At 45.0% G+C, this 20,769-nt stretch overlaps 1 protein-coding gene across 9 annotated transcripts in view; it reads left to right on the top strand.

Moving 5' to 3' along the window:
• The window catches only part of PPM1F (protein phosphatase, Mg2+/Mn2+ dependent 1F), a 74,351-nt gene that overhangs the window by 9,479 nt on the left and 44,103 nt on the right, over nucleotides 1-20,769 (top strand). For 8 of the 9 annotated variants that reach the window (XM_073559116.1, XM_073559121.1, XM_073559117.1 and 5 more), the window contains exons 2-3: nucleotides 10,659-10,795; nucleotides 12,313-12,512. In XM_073559116.1, the coding sequence (XP_073415217.1) occupies nucleotides 10,659-10,795; nucleotides 12,313-12,512 (337 nt within the window). Of the gene's footprint in view, nucleotides 1-8,515; nucleotides 8,612-10,658; nucleotides 10,796-12,312; nucleotides 12,513-20,769 lie in introns of all 9 variants that reach the window. The other variant, XM_073559114.1, reaches the window with a different exon arrangement.

Here is a 20,769-nt window from a genome sequence, read left to right as displayed (position 1 = left end):
GTAGGAACAGCCTGGAATAAAAAGTTATGCCAGGAGTGTATTAACAAAACAATAGCGGAGGAGACTCCCTCATTCTCGGATAGTCTGAGGTCCCTAATTCAGACAGAGGTTTGTAAGTCAGTAAGTGCATTACAATCTGCGGATGCAGATAGGAAAACTAGGGATAGATCCAGCCCCTCAGGGGTCTCTCAAGAAGACTATACAGGATCAGAGGAGGACTCAGATAAAACGCACTATTCAGATAGTAGCTCAGATGGGGAAGATACGTTCCCAGTAGAATCTACGGATGAACTTATTAAAGCAATCAGATCTACCATGGGGCTGGTAGAGGAGCGAGCAAAAAAGACAGCCCAAGAACTCATGTTCAGTGGACTACAAAAGAAAAAGCGTAAGACCTTCCCTATTAATGAGCAAATAGAAGAGCTCATAAAACGCGAATGGGAAAAACCAGAGAAAAAGTCCCAGATATCTAATTCTCTGAAGAGGAGGTATCCCTTTGAGGAAGAGGCATCCTCATCCTGGGATAGGGCTCCCAAAATCGATGTAGCGATATCAAAAGTCGCCAGGAAAACCTCCCTACCCTTTGAGGATCTGGGGTTTCTGAAAGAACCGCTGGACCGGAAGACAGACAATTGCCTTAAGACAGCCTGGGAAACCTCGGCTGGGGCGCTAAGACCGGCTATCTCAGCTACGTGTGTGGCTAGGTCTCTAAAGATATGGGTAGACAACTTGGAGGATCAACTAGAACGTGGAGTTCCCAGAGAGTCAATTCTGGAAGCATTACCGGCTATTAGAGCGGCGGCAGACTTTCTCGCAGAGGCTTCTGCAGACTCGGCCAGACTAGCAGCAAAGTCAGCAGCCTTAACCAATGTAGGACGGCGCGCAGTATGGCTAAAATGCTGGCCGGGGGACACTCAGGCAAAGATGAAACTGTGCTCTCTGCCATGTGAGGGAAATTTCTTGTTCGGACCTGCATTGGATGACGTATTGGAAAAAGCGGGTGATACAAAGAAAAATTTTCCAAAACAACCATTTCAAGCGTTTCGGCGCTCCTTTCAGAGGGGCCGAAAATTCAGAAAGCAACAATTCAGAGATCGAGACAAAAACAATTCTGACAGGCGATACAGAGGAGGGAGAGGCTTCTATTTCGGCAAGCCCTCCAGGGAAGCCAAAAAACCCTCCCAGTGACGGTCCTTCTCAGGTGTGGGGAAGGCTCTCTCACTTCCTCCCAGCCTGGGAGAGAATCTCATCCAGCACCTGGATCCGACAGATAGTAGGGTCAGGTCTGGAATTAAAATTCCACCATTGGCCACCACAAAAATTCATTCAGACTCCAGTGCAATCTTCTCAAGAAAGACAAGAGAGTCTGGAAGAGGAGGTATTGTCACTCATACAGAAACTTGTACTGGAAGAAGTTCCGGAAAAAGAAAAAAAGGAAGGCTTTTACTCCCCCCTATTTCTAATAAAGAAACCAGACAATTCCTGGAGGACAATTATAAATCTGAAAGGCCTCAACAGATATTTGATAGTCCCATCATTCAAGATGGAAACCATAAGATCTGCAGTGAAACTCCTCTTTCCTCGGTGTTACATGGCGGTCCTGGATCTCAAGGATGCTTACTATCATGTCCCGATCCGGCAGCAAGACCGCAAATATCTCAGGGTGGCAGTCCAGATAAAATCTCAGTGGCATCACTTTCAATACAGGGCTCTGCCCTTTGGGGTAGCAATAGCCCCCCGGGTCTTCACGAAATTAATTGCGGAGGTCTCGGCACATCTCAGGGAAAAAGATGCCCTGGTAATACCATATCTGGACGACTTCCTGATAGTGGGGAGAGATTTCTCTCACTGTCAGGAACAAGTCAAGATAGTGATGGAGACACTTCAGACTCTGGGTTGGCAACTGAACCTCAAAAAATCCAAACTGGAACCAACAATGATCCAGAATTTTTTGGGCCTAACAATAGACTCGGTGGTGCAGGAATGTCGCCTCCCAGAGGAAAAAAGAAAAAATCAAAAACCTAATCAGGACAACATTAAGAAAGCCAGTAATGACTCTGAGGAAAGCCATGTCAGTGTTGGGATCCCTAACTTCCTGCATACCAGCAATAAAATGGGCTCAGTTTCACACAAGGGAACTTCAGTGGTGTGTGTTACAAAACGATCTGAGGCTTCAGGGGCAGTTAGAGCAAAAGCTCACCATCCCGGACCCTGTACTCCAGTCACTCAGGTGGTGGTTACAGATAGAGTCCTCTCCAAGGGGAGTACCCTGGACATATACAGCCTCCAGAGTAGTCACGACAGATGCCAGCCCCTGGGGCTGGGGAGCCCATCTAGACACCCTATGGCTTCAAGATCCTTGGGCTCAGGACGAAAAAGATCTATCCTCAAACGAGTGGGAGCTGCTAGCCATCGAAAGGGCGCTGGAAGGTTTACTGACACACCTGACAGGACATCACGTGAAAGTCCTATCAGACAATCGTACAGCAGTAGCATATGTGAACCATCAGGGGGGCACCCGTTCTCGGTCATTAATGAAAATAGCGGGAAGAATACTGACTCTAGCGGAACGTCAGTTTCTCTCATTATCGGCCCTGCATATCCGAGGTGTGGACAACCTGAAGGCAGACTTTCTGAGCAGGAACCGGTTGAAGCAAGGCGAATGGTGCCTAAAAGAGTCCATTTTTCAATGGATTATGCTTATGTGGGGGAAACCCATAATAGATCTCTTCGCCTCAAAAACCAACAGAAAGGTTCAAAAGTTCTGCTCTCTAAGTCCAGCAGACATGCCACTGGCGGTAGACGCCTTCAGGATAAAATGGACATCAGGTCTCCTGTACGCCTTCCCCCCGATATGCCTCATTCCGTTAGTCCTGAAGAAGATCAGGGAGGACCGAGCCAGAGTAATTATGATAGCTCCCTTTTGGCCAAAAAGGCCGTGGTTCTACTGGCTAAGAGTGATGTCAGTGACGGACCCATGGGTACTCCCAGAGGACCACGACCTCCTAACACAGGGTCCCTTCAATCACCCTCCGAACTCCAGGTTGCATTTGACAGCCTGGAATTTGAAAGGTCACTGTTAGAGAAAAAAGGGTTTTCACAAAGGTTAATTTCCACCCTAATCAGTAGCAGAAAGCCAGTGACTACAAAAATATACGGGAGAATATGGAGAAAATTTTTGTCCACCTCAGGCCCAATACGGGAGGGAGAAGTACCGGTGAGGGCAGTGCTAGAGTTTCTGCAAAGGGGTTTAGACTTGGGCTTAGCTGTCAGCACCCTCAAAGTACACGTTTCAGCCCTGGCAGCATTATTCAACTATGACCTAGCAAATGATAGATGGGTGGCCAGGTTTATCCGGGCCTGTACTAGGGCTAACTCTGTCCCATCTCCTAAACCTCCTCCCTGGGATCTAAACTTAGTCCTATCATCTCTAACAGAAAGTCCATTTGAACCACTAGACGTGACATCAGATAAAGTGTTAACTTTAAAAACAGCCTTATTAGTGGCACTTACATCGGCACGTAGGGTGGGGGACTTACACGCACTGTCAGCAGACCCGCCATACACTCAGGTTATGAACGATAGAGTTGTCTTAAGATTAGACCCAGCATACCTCCCTAAGGTAGTGTCGAAATTCCACAGAGCTCAGGAAGTAGTCTTGCCATCCTTTTGTCCTAACCCCGGTAACAAGAAGGAGGAGAGGCTACATTGCTTAGATGTTAGGAGATGTATCCTACAATATTTAGAGATGACAAAACCCTGGAGGAAACAGAGGGCCCTGTTTGTTTCATACCAGGGGGCAAGGGAGGGCCTTAAAGCCTCTAAGCAAACTATAGCTAGATGGGTGAGAGAGGCCATCATACTAGCATATGGTAGTGCAGGCAGGGCTGTTCCAGAGGGCCTAAAAGCCCATTCCACGAGGGCCATGGCAACGTCCTGGGCGGAGAGAGCGGACGCCTCCATCGACCAAATCTGTAAGGCGGCCGCTTGGTCCTCTCCGTCTACCTTTTTCAAGCATTACAGATTAGACCTATCTGCTACCTCTGATCTCACATTCGGGAGAAGAGTGTTACAAGCAGTGATCCCCCCCTAAAGAGAATACAAATCTCTGTAACTCTCTCGTGGTGCCGTCATGTAGAATGGAAAAACACGGGTATTACATACCTGGTAATGTGTTTTTTCATGAGACATGACGGCACCCTTATATTCCCGCCCTATTGATCACGTCATTAGTTGGGTGCATTATTAGTATTATACACTCCCTTGGTGTCGGAAATTTAACAGTATTAAAGTTGTATTATTTATGTGTACACTAACCTGCGGAGTTCCTCTCGTGCTCTGTAAAACAACTGATGCGGAGAGAGGAGCCGCCCCTTTTATCTTGAAGGTTTCCTGTCCTCGCTGGGCGGATCCCCTCTCTCGTGGTGCCGTCATGTCTCATGAAAAAACACATTACCAGGTATGTAATACCCGTGTTTCTTACTTCTTGTGTGTCACTGTGCTCCACTGCCCTTATCTAATCTTATACTTGGTTAACCTCATGCTGCCCCAACCCCCCTACTTACAATGTATGAAACTGAAAGTGAAAATGTGTTGCAAATTCTTAGTAGTAAAGCTCCTCCTCTAGACTAGATCATACTAGGTGTGTGTCTTCCAAGCATCTCACAGCTGCCTGCTACTCAGAAGAGGAAGACTGTAAGAAGTATTATCCTTTCAACAAACTTTGCATCAGTTAACTGTGAGTACATGAGGAATAATAACAGTATTACTGACCACTATATCAGTTGTACGACCTGGCAATAATTTTGTACAATTGTTTTTAGGAAAAACAATTGTCATTTGGATTGTGAATGCAGAATTAAAAACCTGAGAATGTCAAAGAAGCATCACATTAAATCAGCTGTATTTGAACATTTCACCATCACTCAAGATAGAAAACATTATGTCTGTCAGTGTATGACAAATGATCCAGATGAAAACAAATGCTGTGAAGCCAAGATGAGTGCATATTCAGGCAAAGATAAAAATGCTCCTACCAGAGCTTCTAATCTAAAGAGACATTTACAGCGCTTTCATCCAGAAGTACTGAAAGCAGTGGATGAGAGAGACTGCATCCAAACCAATGAACCAGTGCCCAGCTCTTCCAGCCAAACAAAGGAGCAGAGAACTTTGCAGCCATCAGTTGCAAGATATTTTGTCAGTGACAAAGTTACTGTGACAATGACAGTAGATACACTTAAAAAACAGATCATAGAGCTTGTTGTAAAGGATAGTGTGCCTATTTCATTATTTTCACGACCAGCTTTTGTGTCTGAATGGGGAAATGGCCAGCAAGCTTGGTGTTTCTCTGGAGAGAGAGAGTATTAGAAAATTAGTAATCGAAGAAGCTTTTAAACAAAAGGAAGAACTTAAAAAAACTCTCGGGACGCTTTCTGTTTCTTAAAATGGATGCCTGCACACGTCACACAGTGAACTATTTTGCCATCAATGTCCGATTTGTTTGTGACAAAAATGAAATAGTTACCAAGACATTGGCAGTAAAAGACACCAAAGCTCATCACACCAGTGAGTTTCTCCAGGTCTTGGTGGAAAAGGTTCTGCAAGACTATGAACTTAAAAAAGAGCAAGTTCTTTCTGTCGTAACTGACAATGCTTCAAATATAAGTACTATTAAGCTAATGAATGAGAGTAATGATGGTGACCAGCAGCTAGAAGAACATTCTGGGTCCACAGACACAGAAATGTTTGAAATAGAGGAACACAGTATTGTAACTGAGGAGCAAACTGAAGTTGCTTCAGATGAACAGCAACATGATAGTTTAGATGATCTTGTTGAAACTGTGTCAATATGTTCTTTCATTCATCACATGCGCTGTGTTGTGCATACGCTACAGCTGGCTATAAGAGACAGTCTGCAAGAAGGACATGCTGCTGCACTGATTGGCAAGGTGAGAAAATTGGCTACTGTTGCCAGAACCCCTAAAGTTGACTCAATTTTGAAGAGACGTGCTGGAAAAGGGGCAATTATTGATCAAGCCTCACGATGGGCCTGTACTTACTTAATGATTCAGCGCTTGGTTGAACTGAAAACCTTTCTTGTAGACATGGCTAACCCTCAACTGACGCTAAATGAAAGTCAGTGGAATCAGGTGACTGAGCTGGAAAAATTGCTAGAGCACCCATTTACAGTGACTAAAAATTATAAGCAGAGGACTTAACTCCAGGTATTTTCTTAAAGGAGTGGAAGAACCTGATGTTTCGCCTGTCCCAAAGAGGAGGGTTAATTGCAAGTGGCATTGCTACATCAATGAAACGGAGAGAGGAGCTACTATTACAAAATAACATTCTTTTGGCAGCTGTTTATGTAGACCCAATGCATCGGATTCTTCTAGATGATCAACAGCTAAGTAAAGGAAAAGAAGCTCTGTTTGAAATAGCAGTAAGGATGAAAGGGTTGCAGAACAGTCAGGAGGAACAAGAAGAATTTGGTCGTCCTGCCACATCTTCACCCTCATCATCAACTGATGAAGAATTTAATTTTGAAAAATATTTGGATCACAAGGACCGTGCAAAGCGTTCCCGCATAGAAGAGTCATCCCCATCAAGGAACACAGCCAGTACATTTCAGCAGAATTTTTCATGTGCACTAAAAGAAATTGAGAAATTTGACCGTTCATCAAAAATAACAGTGCAACAAGCGATTCCTCTGTATCCTGACATTGTCAGAGATGTTGCCCGAGTGGTTACTGCTTTGCCACCAACACAAGTTAGTGTAGAGAGGTTGTTCTCTGCTCTCAAAATAATTAGATCAGATTTGAGGGCATCCATGAAGGAGGATCTGACAGAGGCAATACTTTTTCTGAGGACAAATTTATAGATTTCTTCTTATTAACTGCATAAAAGTGTTTATTGCATATTTACTTACAGTTTAGAAAAGTTTATAAAAGTTATTTGCTATATTCTAATTGTATTCTAATAAATGTAGTTTTTGCTCTAAGTGGTCTGATTACTTATATGATGGTGAGAAACTGAATAAGCACGATGTTTAATATTTTACAACAGTAAATTTGTTGTTATGAATTGGCCATTTATGAAGGAGCCGGAGTCGGAGCCTGATAAAATCCAGGAGTCGGAGTCGCAACTGTGGCTTACCGACTCCACAGCCCTGGCTCTTGGTGTTCCTTTCCAGGGGCGGTCCTCATGTGAGCCAGTTTCTTTGTAGCGCTTGATGTTTTTTGCCACTGCACTTGGGGACACTTTTTCAAAGTTTTCCCAATTTTTTCGGACTGACTGACCTTCATTTCTTAAAGTAATGATGGCCACTCGTTTTTTTTTTCTTTACTCAGCTGCTTTATTCTTGCCATAATACAAATTCTATCAGTCTATTCAGTAAGGACTATCAGCTGTGTATCCACCAGACTTCTGCACAACACAACTGATGGTCCCAACCTCTTTTATAAGGCAAGAAATCCCACTTATTAAACCTGACAGGGCACACCTGTGAAGTGAAAACCATTTCCGGTGACTACCTCTTGAAGCTCATCAAGAGAATGCCAAGAGTGTGCAAAGCAGAAATCAAAGCAAAAGGTGGCTACTTTGAAGAACCTAGAATATAAGACATACAGTATTTTCAGTTGTTTCACACTTTTTAGTTAATTATATAATTTTGCATGTGTTAATTCATAGTTTTGATGCCTTCAGAGTGAATCTACAATCTTCCTAGTCATGAAAATAAAGAAAACGCTTTGATTGACAAGGTGTGTCCAAACTTTAGGTCTGTACTGTGTGTGTGTGTGTGTGTGTGTGTGTGTGTATATATACATACATGCGCACACACACACACACACTGACTTATCTCGGCTAAGATAAAGCCTAGATCCTCAGGCTACATTCACACTATGGGCGTAGCCAGGATCAAACCTAGGGGGAGCGGGGGCAGAACCTCATACTGCACACCTTGGCTGCTGCTGCAGAACCTCATACTGCACACCCCTACACTTGAAAATAAAGCTTGCACCTTAAGAAGATGTGATGAATGCAGTCTATTTATTCCAACTATCAATTGATGTTGATGTGTTACTGAAGACGAGCAATGCCTGTCCTGGGCGTCCTTTTGGGCAGCTATGAGGTGTACCTGACTGGTGCTAAAAAAAAAAAAAAAAGGAGTGTTAGTCTGTGTGCTATCCGGCTTTCATTCTTTTTGGTACAGATATGATATGGATAGACAGATATGGATAAATGGATAGAGCAGATTTCTAATCTGCTTTTGCTATTGAAAACATTATCTATGAGCTCAAAAACCTTTCAGGTGATGCCATTTTTAAAAAACTGATCTGCTTTTGCAACTGAAAAACGTATACTCAAAAAACGCAGGAAAAACGCTGTGTGTGAATGTAGCCTTAGATCAGGAATAGAACAGTCATTTATTGGACATTTCATAACTATGAAATCCTATGAAAAAATATTCAGCACATTCTGCATTGAACTACTGTACCCAATTGATTATATATTTTAGGAGTCGGTCCATTTTATACCAACGCAGACTCCACCAAAATGAGCTCCGACTCCACAGCCCTGGCTCCAGATTCTCAACTAGCTCAAAGAAAGGAAGGTCAGGTTTATAGCTTCTCTAATCAGCCAAACTGTTTTCTGCTGTGCTAACATATTTGCACAAGGGTATTCTAACCATCCATTAGCCTTCTTACACAGTTAGCAAACACAAAGTACCATAAGAACACTGGAGTGATGGTTGTTGGAAATGGGCCTCTATACACCTATGAAGATATTGCATTACAAACCAGACGTTTGCAGCTAGAATAGTCATTTACCACATTAACAATGTATAGTGTATTTATGAATCATCTTAATGTTAGCTTCATTGTAAAAAAAAAAAAAAAAAACTGTGCTATTCTTTCAAAAATAAGGACATTTCTAAGTGACCTTAAACGGTAACCTTTTACATGGTACCGTATATATTATCTTTCACTTATTTGTTTTGTGTGTGTATAAACATTATATTTGAACATGGTATTTAATGATGTTATGGTCTTTAATGGAGAATGAAAAACAAGAGGTTGAACAAGGAAATGACATCACAATTCTTTATTAAAGAAAAAAATCTTTATCTCTATGGATTTACAAAAACGCATAAAAGAAGCCTGGATTTTCCACTGGTTTTTCTGCCAAGAGATGCAGAAACCTTGAAATTTCTGCAAGCAAATACGCAATGTGCGCACATAGACTTAAAGGATCTTGGCATAAGAAGCCAAACCAGAATCTCAATTTGCAGACGTTGTTCGGGGTGTTCAGTCACTCTTCAAATGTATAGCAACCAGAGCACCTGAAGGACATTGTTGTAGAAACCGTAATGGCTTGTACATTGTTTCCTGCATACTATAAATCGTCATTACAGTCAATCTGCAAGTGGCTGCCTGGTCTGTAAACTATTTTGTGTGTTCCTGTCCCATCAATAGGCTTTGTGATTTCCTGTTCTTTCTATACTGTGGTGTTTATCCTCCTTGTCTGGGTGTGGGCATGTTTCCAATGGATCACAGTTAACTGTCTCAGCAGACTTCCGTGTGTGACACAATTTCCTGCTTGGTTTCCGTTTTCTAGCAGCATTTTCTGTAATGGACTTTACAGTAAAACATTCTGGTAACAAGAAATGAAGGAACAATTATATTTTTGTTTCCAAGCTGACGGGATATGGGCTGAATTGGGGCCAAGGTTATGTACGAGTTGGGAACAGTTTCCACAATTACATTATTTTTCATAAACCGCAGTAAATGTTTACTTATTGTTAAGTATACAGACTAAGCCCAACATGAAGTTTCTTTCTTGTACATTTTGTGTCAGGGATGTCAAACTCAAAAAATACACAGAGGGCCAAAATTAAAAGCTTGGACAGTCGCAGTCCAAGCTTGATATGGAAAAAAAAAGTCTACAAGTTTTTACCTTATCAAATCTAACAATGAACTTTTTTCATATAGAAATATAAAGGGGTTGTCCCGTGAACAAAGTAAATTTTAATAGATCTTGTAATATGTTGTAAGAGCAGTAAAAATATGACCTAATTTAAATATGTAATAAGAGACTAAAAAAGCCTTGAATAATGGTGTCCCAAACATAGTAAGAAAGCCCCATAGTACCCTCCACACACAGTATGGTGACCCCGATCATAGTATGATTCTCCTGCTGTAATCCCCATACTCGTATAAATGGCCCCACATGGTGCTCCATAAACTATAAAGGCTCCTTTCATGTATTGAAGAAAAAAGTGGATTTCTCTGAAATAAGACATCAGATCACATATCCAGGTATTATGTTGATTCATTTCCTATGACCTGCATGCCCATGTAGACGGCTTAGGAGGGTTGATCCTACTGAAGAAGTTACCTTTTAATGTCACGTGGCAGCCAAAATGATTGGCTAATGTTACTTTTCTCCTGATGACAATGGTTATAGTTGAGAGCATCCCTTTTGATCAACAGTACTGTGTATGCTCCACTTGCTCTTATACTAGTAGTACATATTAACTGTCGTAAATGAAAAGGGGATGGCAAAAACTAGTTTTCTGACGTTCGTGTTTTTTTTTTTTGTTTTTTTTTTTGTTTTTTTTTCCTTCTCTATTAGGCTGATTATTTTTTTGATTTTTGCAGGGATGGGCCTTCTTGGCTAGCTGCAGGTTTAGTTGGAGCCGCTGTCCACCAGACTCTGCAGTCTGACTTGGACACATTTCTTGAGAGGAAGCATAATGGGGTGGAAGGACCAGAAAACGATGTACAGGCAGAAGATCGTAAGTGTGGCTCATAGTTGCAGACCAGTCCAATATGTGATTGCTACTATTTGCATTTATAACTATTTAGGAACTAGATTCTCATTACATTGAATGTAGAGTCTAAAGTTAAAAAAATGTCCTGTGAGTGTAGGAAAACCATACAATAACATGGTATTCATGCTTTAGTTCCACAATAAAATGCTTTTATTTCAGGCTAACTTTTGTATGGAACTTTACTTAAACGTTCAAGTTGTGTTCACTTGTCATTGATTCTCAAATGCCAAAAGCATGGTGTCATACAAAGTGTCAAAAAAAAGTTACAGATGTCATATATTTTCATTTAAAAAAAAAAAGGGAGGTTCCTTTTTAATCTATTATCAGCTTATCCATGCTTACCGAACCATAGGTGGCATGAATCGGAGCATAGCTGCCTGATGCATCCAGGTATATTTACTCTGAAATGCAGCAGTGCTTTAGGGAATATAGGGAGAGACTCGACTAGTCTGGCATGGTCCCCATATGGCTTCTCCTCACCCAACTCCAGATGATTAACAGGTCCATCCCAAGTATGTACATATGGATAGACCAGTCAGTCGCCTGGAGCAGAACAGGGTCCATGCAGGGAGAAGACTGGAATCTGCCTCTTGGACTAGTCATTTCATCCCCGAGTGTGCTTTCATATATGCCTTTCTCTGAAATGCGGCAGTGTTTAAAAATAAAATATAGCTGTTTAGAATGCAGGAGCCAGCCTCTGATTCATTCCCTTTCTTTGGGCAGCATGAATCTGCTGTCTGGTTCCCTGTAATCTGTGTCCATGGAACCATAATGACCTGTTACTTTGTATTGAGTTGTGTATTGGCTCCCTCTGTTGGTGAGAAATTCTTTCAAATTGTTTTTCTCATAGTCTCTTTATAAAACCATATCACGGAACGACATTCTATCATTTTATTAATCCATGATAAGTTAAGGTCAATTAATAGTAAAGGCAATTATAAGAAACTTTTGTAATGCATCTTTTATCAGAGAAATCGGCCACCTTCCCCACTACTTCCCCTCCTCCTTGCCTTCTGACCTTGCCATCCACTGTGAAAAAGCAGCTCAAGTCCAGCTTGCTCATAGGAGATGGACCAATTTTTTCTTTTATGGCCTTCTTTATAGGGGCTCTTAATAACAGTACAACTTTATATTAATAGGCCCATAGCTGTGTAAGATACGGAATTTTTTTTTTCTGAACTGGCACCACTTTTCTGCACGCTATACTATGTTCCTCAGCATTTGGCGGGGGCTGGCACTTGACAAGGTGAAGGCTGCAGCAAGTCCGTGGTCACATGTTCACACCCCCATTCCCCACTGAATGTCAGGTTCCAGTCCCAGAGATGAGTATAGTTTTGTTTCTCTTAAAACCATCATGGCCCCAGTAACTTGTACAGTAGTCGAGGAGGACCCTTTCTCTTTGTACTTCGAAAAAAATGTATTTAAAATTCCAAATGTAACTTTTTTTTTTTCTCTTTTCTTTTTTTTTTTCTCCTCTGCAGTCTTGCGCTCTGAAGCCTTACTTCAACATTGCCTTACCTCTCTCCAAGAGATCGGTTGTCAGTGGCAGCTACAGATGCCCTCAGCACCAACCGTTAAACGCAACCTGTTAGTCTCTATTCACGCAATACGCAACACACGAAGGAAAATGGAAGATCGTCATGTGTCTCTCATGGAATTCAACCAGCTTTTTGGCTTCATGGTAAAAAAAAAAAAAAAAAAAGTGAAGATAAATAATCCTTGCCTGCTTTCTCATCCTATTAACCATTAACTTACGTTGAACACACTGGCGCAGCAAGTTTTAATGCCTTGTTTTATTCAGGCTCATGAACTGAGCACCCATCTTTGCTAGCAGATTCAGCCATCATCTGCCTGTAACAACAACAATGAGGGGAGCGGCGCAACGTCCACAACTGTTAACCTTTTAAATGGCCCTGCCATTCTGTGACCGTGGCATTTGCTCTGCATGTCCTGGGAGGTGTGATTATAGGGTGCAGATGGTTTGCGATTAGTGATGAGCGAGTATACTCGTTCAGGTCCCGCCGAGCATGCTCGGGTGTCCTTCGATTATTTTGGCGTGCTCAGAGAGTTCGTTTTCATCATCTCAGCTGCTTGATTTGCCGCTACTAGATAGCTTGAATACATGTGTGGAATGCCTGTTAGGGAATTCCCACATGTATTCAGCCTGTCTACAAGTTGCAAATCATGCAGCTGAGACGACGAAAACTAAATCTCTGAGCACGCCAAAATACTCGGAGATCACCCGAGCAACAAGTATACTCGCTCATCACTAGTTGCGCTGTCTGTGGGTAGTTAAGTAGAGTTGTTGTCCTTAAAAGAAGGGGTGGAAAAACACTCAATGGGTAAGGGGTTAACAAAATGATAACTTTTGTTAAAGGGAATCTGTTAGTAAGATCAACCCTTCCCAATTGTATATATGAGCATGCAGGACTTTGAAATGTTAATCCATCAACACCTTTATATCTTCTATCTGTTGCTGGAGTCTCACTTAATTGTCATTTAAATTTATATGGAAATGAGGTGTTAAAGTGCTCTGTGTGTGACTGTCCACATAACAAGCCTATTCCTCCCTAGGTTTGTTTCTCTGCTCAGCACCAGCCTTTATAGCTTAATAGCTCATTGTGTAATTTCCTTGCCTGCCACTTTGTCACACAGACTAAGCTACCAATCAAGGCTCCAGAAGTGCTCTATTAAGCTCAGAGCACTTAATTACTCATGCAAGTCAATTAAAATGCTAATTGCTCTGGAATGCAGCAACAGATAGAAGATGTTTGTGTGATTTGGAGGGGTTGTTCTTAATGACAGATTACCTTTTAAATAAATCTGGCTATAACAGTAAATTTACAGTCTTGTATAGAAAAGTCTGCATTTGATTTGCAGATTTTAGAAAGTTAAATAGTGAGCATTATTAGTAAAATTATTTTTCTGCTGGTTTTTCAGCATTTTTACTGTAATTTGGGTTTGACTGAAGTTCACCTTAAGTTAGGTCTAAAAATTGTGTTAACTGGATATTCCATCAAATGTCTTTACACTGCAAAGTAGACTTTGGCTGCTGTATGCTGGTTTATCGCATTGGAGAGCTGCTTAACACCTTAACCCACGGGCGATTTTTCATTTTTTTTTTAGTCCCTTTCTTCTGCCAGCATGGCCATATGAGTGCTTTTTTTTTTTTTTTTGCGGGAGGAGTTATACTTTTGAACAGCACCATGACACCTTGACTTTAGCGCCGGAGCCCACATCAAAGGCAGGAATGCAGCCAGTGACGCATGTGTGTGCATATACATCATGTGTTTTGAAGGGGTTAAAAAGGAAGTCATTTCATTTATTTATTTATTTTTTTTACATTTTTTTTTTTCATAAATGAGTAGTACAGTACATGCAAAAATAAGAAACTTTATAATGTATCTTATTGGAGAAATTGGGTTCTTTCTCGCCCAGGGCCGATTATTCATTCTCAAAATTCTCTGTTCACGGGTATAATCTGTCTTCAGGGAATACAGATTTTTCCGTCACTGAGATAGCTGATATTGCTCATAAAGTTCTATGTCACAATTTAACTGTCATGTCAGGAGAACTTGCAGCTGAATGTCTGTCTCTGGCTATCAAAACCCCTAGTCCATAGAATTTTAGACGCACCAACTGTCATCTGATCTCACGTAATGGGAAAATCTGCCTTCATTGAATACAGATTTTACCCATAAATTGAGTGTGAAAGGTCAATCTAGGTGGTGAAAGAAGAAGATTTCTCTCATAAAGATTTATCACAAAGTTGCTTATTTTCATGTGTACTATTGATGTATGAAATAAAAACTATTGCGTCGGTTACTGCTCTTGCATCGTAGGTGAACTTTTAGTCATCTGGCTTGGAGGCGTTCCGAGGAACATAGTTAAGGGTTGCAAACCATATTGGTCCCAACAATCTCCAGAACGGGAGGGCCACGTCTCATGCTGTCAGATGAGAAGTAGTCTGAATTCCCATACAAGTAAATGAAGAGTGCTAGGCACATGTAAAAAAAAATTCCCTGCCTACATCTACCATGGATTTAACATCTTGTGGAAATGCCATAAATGTATTACATCAAAATACCCCTTTAAGTGCAATAAAAAAAAAAAAAAAAAACAAAACTATATTACTCTGTCGCCTCATTGGGGGACACAGAAACATGGGTGTTATGCTGCTGTCCACTAGGAGGGGACGCTATGAATAATCTGAAAAAGATTAACTTTGGCTCCACCTCTGCAGTATACACCCCTGGACGGCGTCAGCCTTCTCCAGTTTTTGCTTAGTGTCGCATAGGAGGCAAACGTAAAGATATTTTTTTTTTTTTTTTTCCTGATGGATTACAGATGAAGAAAAGTGGGTCTCCTGCGAGACCCCCCCCCCCCGGCATGGCTTCTTCCTTGGCCCCTATTATAGGGTGCCCGGTTGAAGTTGAGGTAGCTATTCCCCAGTCCCTCGGGTACTGGTTCGAAGTCGAGATCCCCCTCCTTCCCCAACCTCTTTGGGGTCTGGGTTGAGGGCGAGGATGAAGACCCCTGATGGTGACAGACGCACCCTCCTTAATCCCCCTCTGGGGGCATTAAGTTGACACCACAGGTACGGTCGATATAAGGCAGCATTCTGCAGCTTAATCAGCCGGGGACCCCAGCCTCGCTGCGGGCTCCTGTTGGGGCCGGGGAATAGTGCAGACAGACATGGCACATACAGAGACAGGGCTCCCGGCACCCCTGTCTCTGCGACAGCACAGGCTCCATAGCGCCTCAGGGGCACCCCCTATACGGACACCGCTATCGCTGCTGGCCCCACCGCTACTCTGTCTCTCAATCCGGGGGGTCTGGTTCAGATCCGACCCCCCCCTCCCAGACATCCGCGCCGGCCTGGAGCCCTCCTGGGCATCAGGCTTCTAATTTAGACCGCGACTTCGGCCTAGCTGGGTTCTCTTTACTCAGCTGTGAATCCATATCACCTATAAGGCTCTCCTATAGGCTCCTCTGCACTGCCACCCCTGTAGGGTCCCTGATAGCCGGCCTCTGTGCACTATGCCGGGCTCGAGAAAGAGAACTAGGCAGGACTGTTTTTATGCATTCTGCACAGCCTGCAAAACCACTCTCCCCAGTGGTAGCACGTACCCGCACTGCTGGGACTGCATCCAAAACACTGGGTCAGAACCCCAGGAAGCCCCTACCAATGCTTCAGCGTCGGTTACCACGCCGGAATGGGCTGCTCAGATGTCGCAGTCTATGACACAGTCCATAGATAATCTAACCTCCACACTGCTGCAGGCTCTGCAGGGGCATGTCTCGGCTATGAAAGTTACCCAGGAAAAGGATAGCTTGTCTCGGGAACATGCCGTTTCCGACACTCACAGACTTAAGCGAACCCACAGGTCGTGGTCATCTGCGTCATCCCATAGCACACGGTCATCTCCCTCCAGGGAGAGACACCGTGATTCCAGGTCACCTAGACCGTCCCCTACCAGAGACAGACAACGCAGAACCCCACAGCGATCTCCGACCACAGCAGACCTCCACTCCACTTTGTCCACCAGGGAACGCCTTAGTGACACGCAGGATTTGGAAGGCATCTGTGACTCCGACTCGGACAACGAAACGGAGAGGTCTGCGGTACCTTGTCCCCCTAGCACTACAGTGCTAGTTGAGGACATAGTCTCTTCTATCCACCGGGTGCTGGAAGTTTCTGATCCAACCCCGGAAGCCCGAAAACACAAAATTTGCTTTGAAAGTGTCCTGAAACCACCTAAGGTCTTCCCTAATCACCCGGAGTTTCAGACGATACTTACTAAGCAGTTCTCGCAGCCTGAGAAGAAATTTGCCATTCCCAAATATTTGGAAGCAAGGTACCCCTTCCCAGAGAAGGACACAAGGAGTGGACAGACCCACCCGAAGTGGACCCCCAGTCTCTAGACTAGCAGCACAGACCCTACTCGCACTGCCAGATAGCTCAACCCTCAGGGACGCAGCAGACCGGCAGGTAGAACGCATGGCCCGTTCAGTTTTCGAAGCGGCAGGAGCCTCCCTGGCCCCCGCGCTCGCTTCAGTTTGGGCGGCCAAGGCCATTCTGGCTTGGGCCAAAGCATTGCAAGAGGGTCTTCAAGCTTCAAATCCCGGGTTTTCGGACCAAGCGGTTCAAATAGCAGTTGTAGCAGATTACATGCTTCATGCAGCCTTGGACTCTGCAAGAGGTGTAGCGGGGACAGCAGCAAACGCCATCACGATAGGGCATATCCTCTGGCTGTGGGAATGGAAAGCGGATGCGGCCTCAAAAAATCCCTCACGCATCTCCCGTACCTTAGTGGACGACTTTTTGGTGAAAAGTTGAACACAATGATATCCAACGCCACTGGGGGTAAGAGTACATCTCTCCCTCAGCTGAAACCTAGACACACGTTCAAACAGCGTAACCAAACACGATTCCGATCCTTTCGGAATTCTTCGGGCTGGTCCGTCTCGCGACCAGCACAAAATCGTAACCGCTCTCCGCGCAGGGACAACCCACGGGCGGTGCAGAGGCCGGACAGGACCTGGCAGTCGAAAGCAGGCCAAGCGAAACCCAAGGGAGGAAAACCTCAGAACTTCGCTTCATCATGAGTCACGAACTCCGGAAGAGACATCACCAGTAGGCGGGCGACTTCTACTCTTTCAGCAAGTCTGGCTGCCTATTACAGAAGACAGGTGGGTCAGGGAAATAGTGTCTTTCGGATACAAGATAGAGTTCACTTCCAGTCCACCGAACCGGTTCTTCCTCTCTGTTCCACCAATACCGCCAGACAAGGCTCGTGCCTTCCACCAAGCGGTCTCCTCTCTCCTTCAAGCAGGAGTCGTAGTACCGGTTCCCGTGAACTAACGCTTCAGAGGGTTCTACTCCAATCTATTCGTAGTCCCCAAGAAAGGAGGCAGCGTCCGGCCCATACTAGACCTAAAACAGCTCAACAAATATGTACGGGTCCGTCATTTTCGCATGGAGTCCCTTCGGTCCATCATTGCGTCCATGGAGCAGGGAGAATATTTTGCCTCCATAGATATTCAAGACGCATACCTGCACATACAAATTGCTTCTGCCCATCGACGGTTTCTCAGGTTCGCGATCAACCAGGATCACTACCAGTTCGTGGCTCTCCTGTTCAGGCTTGCCACGGCTCCAAGAACGTTTACCAAGGTCATGGCAGCTACCATGGACGTTCTACACTCCAGAGGCATTGTAGTCGTTCCATACCTGGACGACCTTCTCATCAAGGCTTCCACCTTCAAGGATTGTGAGGACAGTGTCTCAATCACAATTGACACTGAGTCGCCTGGGCTGGTTAGTCAACCTACAGAAGTCATCGACTACCCCGAGTCAAGCCCTGACCTTCCTGGGGATGCTATTCAACACTTCCAGGGGTCTGGTGCTCCTACCCAGGGACAAGACACTGGCTCTTCATCTGGGAGTTTGCATACTCCTCAGCAATCCTCCTCGATCCCTCCGGTTTGCCATGAGAGTCCTCGGCAGGATGGCAGCGGCAATGGAGGCGGTACCATTTGCCCAGTTTCACCTCAGGCCTCTTCAACTTGCCATCAAGTTTTGGGACCGGAATCCCCTCTCCCTCGACAGGGAATTCCGGTTGATATCATCAACCAGGAGGTCCCTACACTGGTGGCTCAAGCCAACTTCGCTTGCAAGAGGAAAATCCTTTCTCTCAGGTCACTGGAAGGTCCTGACCACCGATGCAAGCCTGACAGGTTGGGGTGCGGTGCACCTACATCACACGGCGCAAGGCAAGTGGTCACCAGCGGAAATGACTTTGCCCATCAATATTCTGGAAATTCGGGCCATCTTCCTGGCACTGAGAGCCTTTCATCGCTTGCTGGCAGCCTCTCATATAAGGATACAGTCGGACAATGCCACGGCGGTGGCATATGTGAACCACCAAGGCTGGACCCGCAGTGCCCAGGCGATGAGAGGTGGAACATATCCTCCACTGGGCGGAAGAGATGAGGTCGTTACTCTCAGCGGTCCACATTCCAGGTGTGGACAACTGGGAAGCCGACTTCCTCAGCAGACAAGGAATGGACGCGGGGGAGTGGTCTCTCATCCCAAAATTTTTCACCAGATCTGCCATCGCTGGGGGACCCCAGACGTGGACCTAATGGCATCCCATTTCAATGCCAAGGTCTCCAATTTCATGGCCAGGACACGCGACACGCGATCGCTCGGAGCGGATGCCCTGTGTGCAGGACTAGACCCAGTTCCAGCTTCTGTACACTTTTCCACCCATCCCCCTGATCTCCAGAGTCATGAGGAAGATCAAACAAGAGGGAGTTCCAACCATCCTGATCGCGTCGGACTGGCCCAGACGTACATGGTACGCTGACGTCGTGCAGCTTACAGCAGACGCCCCCTGGCGTCTCCCCAACCGTCACGACCTTCTGTCGCAAGGTCCGTTCTACCATCTGAACTCAGGGGCTCTCATTTTGACGGCGTGGCCCTTGAAACCTGGGTTCTAACCCAAGCAGTGCTCTCACCAGATGTCATCACAACCATGATCAGAGCAAGAAAGCCAGCCTCCGCCAAGATTTATCGTACCTGGAGAGCTTTCTTTACCTGGTGCGAATCCCGTGGACAGGTCCCACTCCCTTATTCCCTCCCAAAGGTACTGGGTTTTCTTCAATCGGGCCTGGATGCTGGGCTATCCCTAGGCTCGCTCAAGAGCCAGGTGTCAGATCTTTCAGTGCTTTTCCAAAGGCGTATTGCTAACAAGCCGCAAGTAAGGACTTTTCTCCAGGGAGTTTCCCGATTGGTGTTTCCCCCCCCCCCCCCCCCTACAGATGCCCACTGGAAACGTGGGATCTCAACCTGGTCCTGACAGCATTACAGGCACCACCTTTCAAACCACTTAAGGAAGTCCCACTCTGCATCCTGTCACAGAAAGTGTTTTTTCTGGTGGCAATCACCTCGCTGCGCAGGGTGTCTGAATTGTCAGCACTCTCCTTTTAGACGGCCTTTCCTAGCTTTTCACCAGGACAAGGTGGTTCTCCATACAGTACCATCCTTCCTTCCTTCCGAAGGTTGTGTCCACCTTCCACCTCAATGAAGAAATTTCACTGCCATCTCTTTGCCCGGTTCATAGAGTGGAGAGGGCATTGCGTATATACGTGTCTAGGACTGCACCCTTCCGGAAGTCTGATTCTCTTTTCCTTCTTCCAGAGGGCGTTCGCAAGGGTCTGCCGGCTTCCAAAGCTACCCTTGCCAGGTGGATCAAGTCCACCATACAAGAGGCTTACCGCCTTAACAATTCTCCTCTTCCGGCCGGTATCACGGCACACACTACGCAGGCAGTAGGGGCCTCCTGGGCAATTCGGCACCAGGCTTCGGCACAACAAGTGTGTAAGGCGGCCACTTGGACTAGCCTACACACGTTTACGAAACACTACAGTGTTCATACCCAGTCCTCAGCGGATGCGAGCCTGGGTAGACGGGTTCTTCAGGCGGCAGTGCCCCAAGTTTATGGACCTGCTAGCACAATATTCATCCATTGCTTCCCACCCAGGGACTGCTTTGGGACGTCCCATGGTTCTGTGTCCCCCAATGAGGCGACAGAGTAAAGGAGATTTTTGTGTACTCACCGTAAAATCTTTTTCTTAGCCTCTAATTGGGGGACACAGCTCCCACCCTGTTGCCCTTACGGGCCGTTGTTTAGGTTGAGTTCTCATATTGTTCTTTGAGCTCGTACATAGCAGCCTTCTTATAGGCATGGTTATGTTTCTGTTACGTTCCTCCTAATGCTTTTGCACAAAACTGGAGAAGGCTGACGCCTTCCAGGGGTGTATACTGCAGAGGAGGAGCCAAAGTTAATCTTTTTCAGATTATGCATAGTGTCGCCTCCTAGTGGACAGCAGCATAACACCCATGGTTCTGTGTCCCCCAATTAGAGGCTAAG

This window comes from Dendrobates tinctorius, unplaced genomic scaffold (assembly GCF_039654945.1).
Source record: "Dendrobates tinctorius isolate UK_male_01 unplaced genomic scaffold, ASM3965494v1 ptg000265l, whole genome shotgun sequence".
Taxonomy (NCBI): Eukaryota; Metazoa; Chordata; class Amphibia; order Anura; family Dendrobatidae; genus Dendrobates; species Dendrobates tinctorius.
The sequence above is the reverse complement of the archived record's forward strand: the minus strand, read 5'-3'. Positions and strand labels throughout refer to the sequence as shown.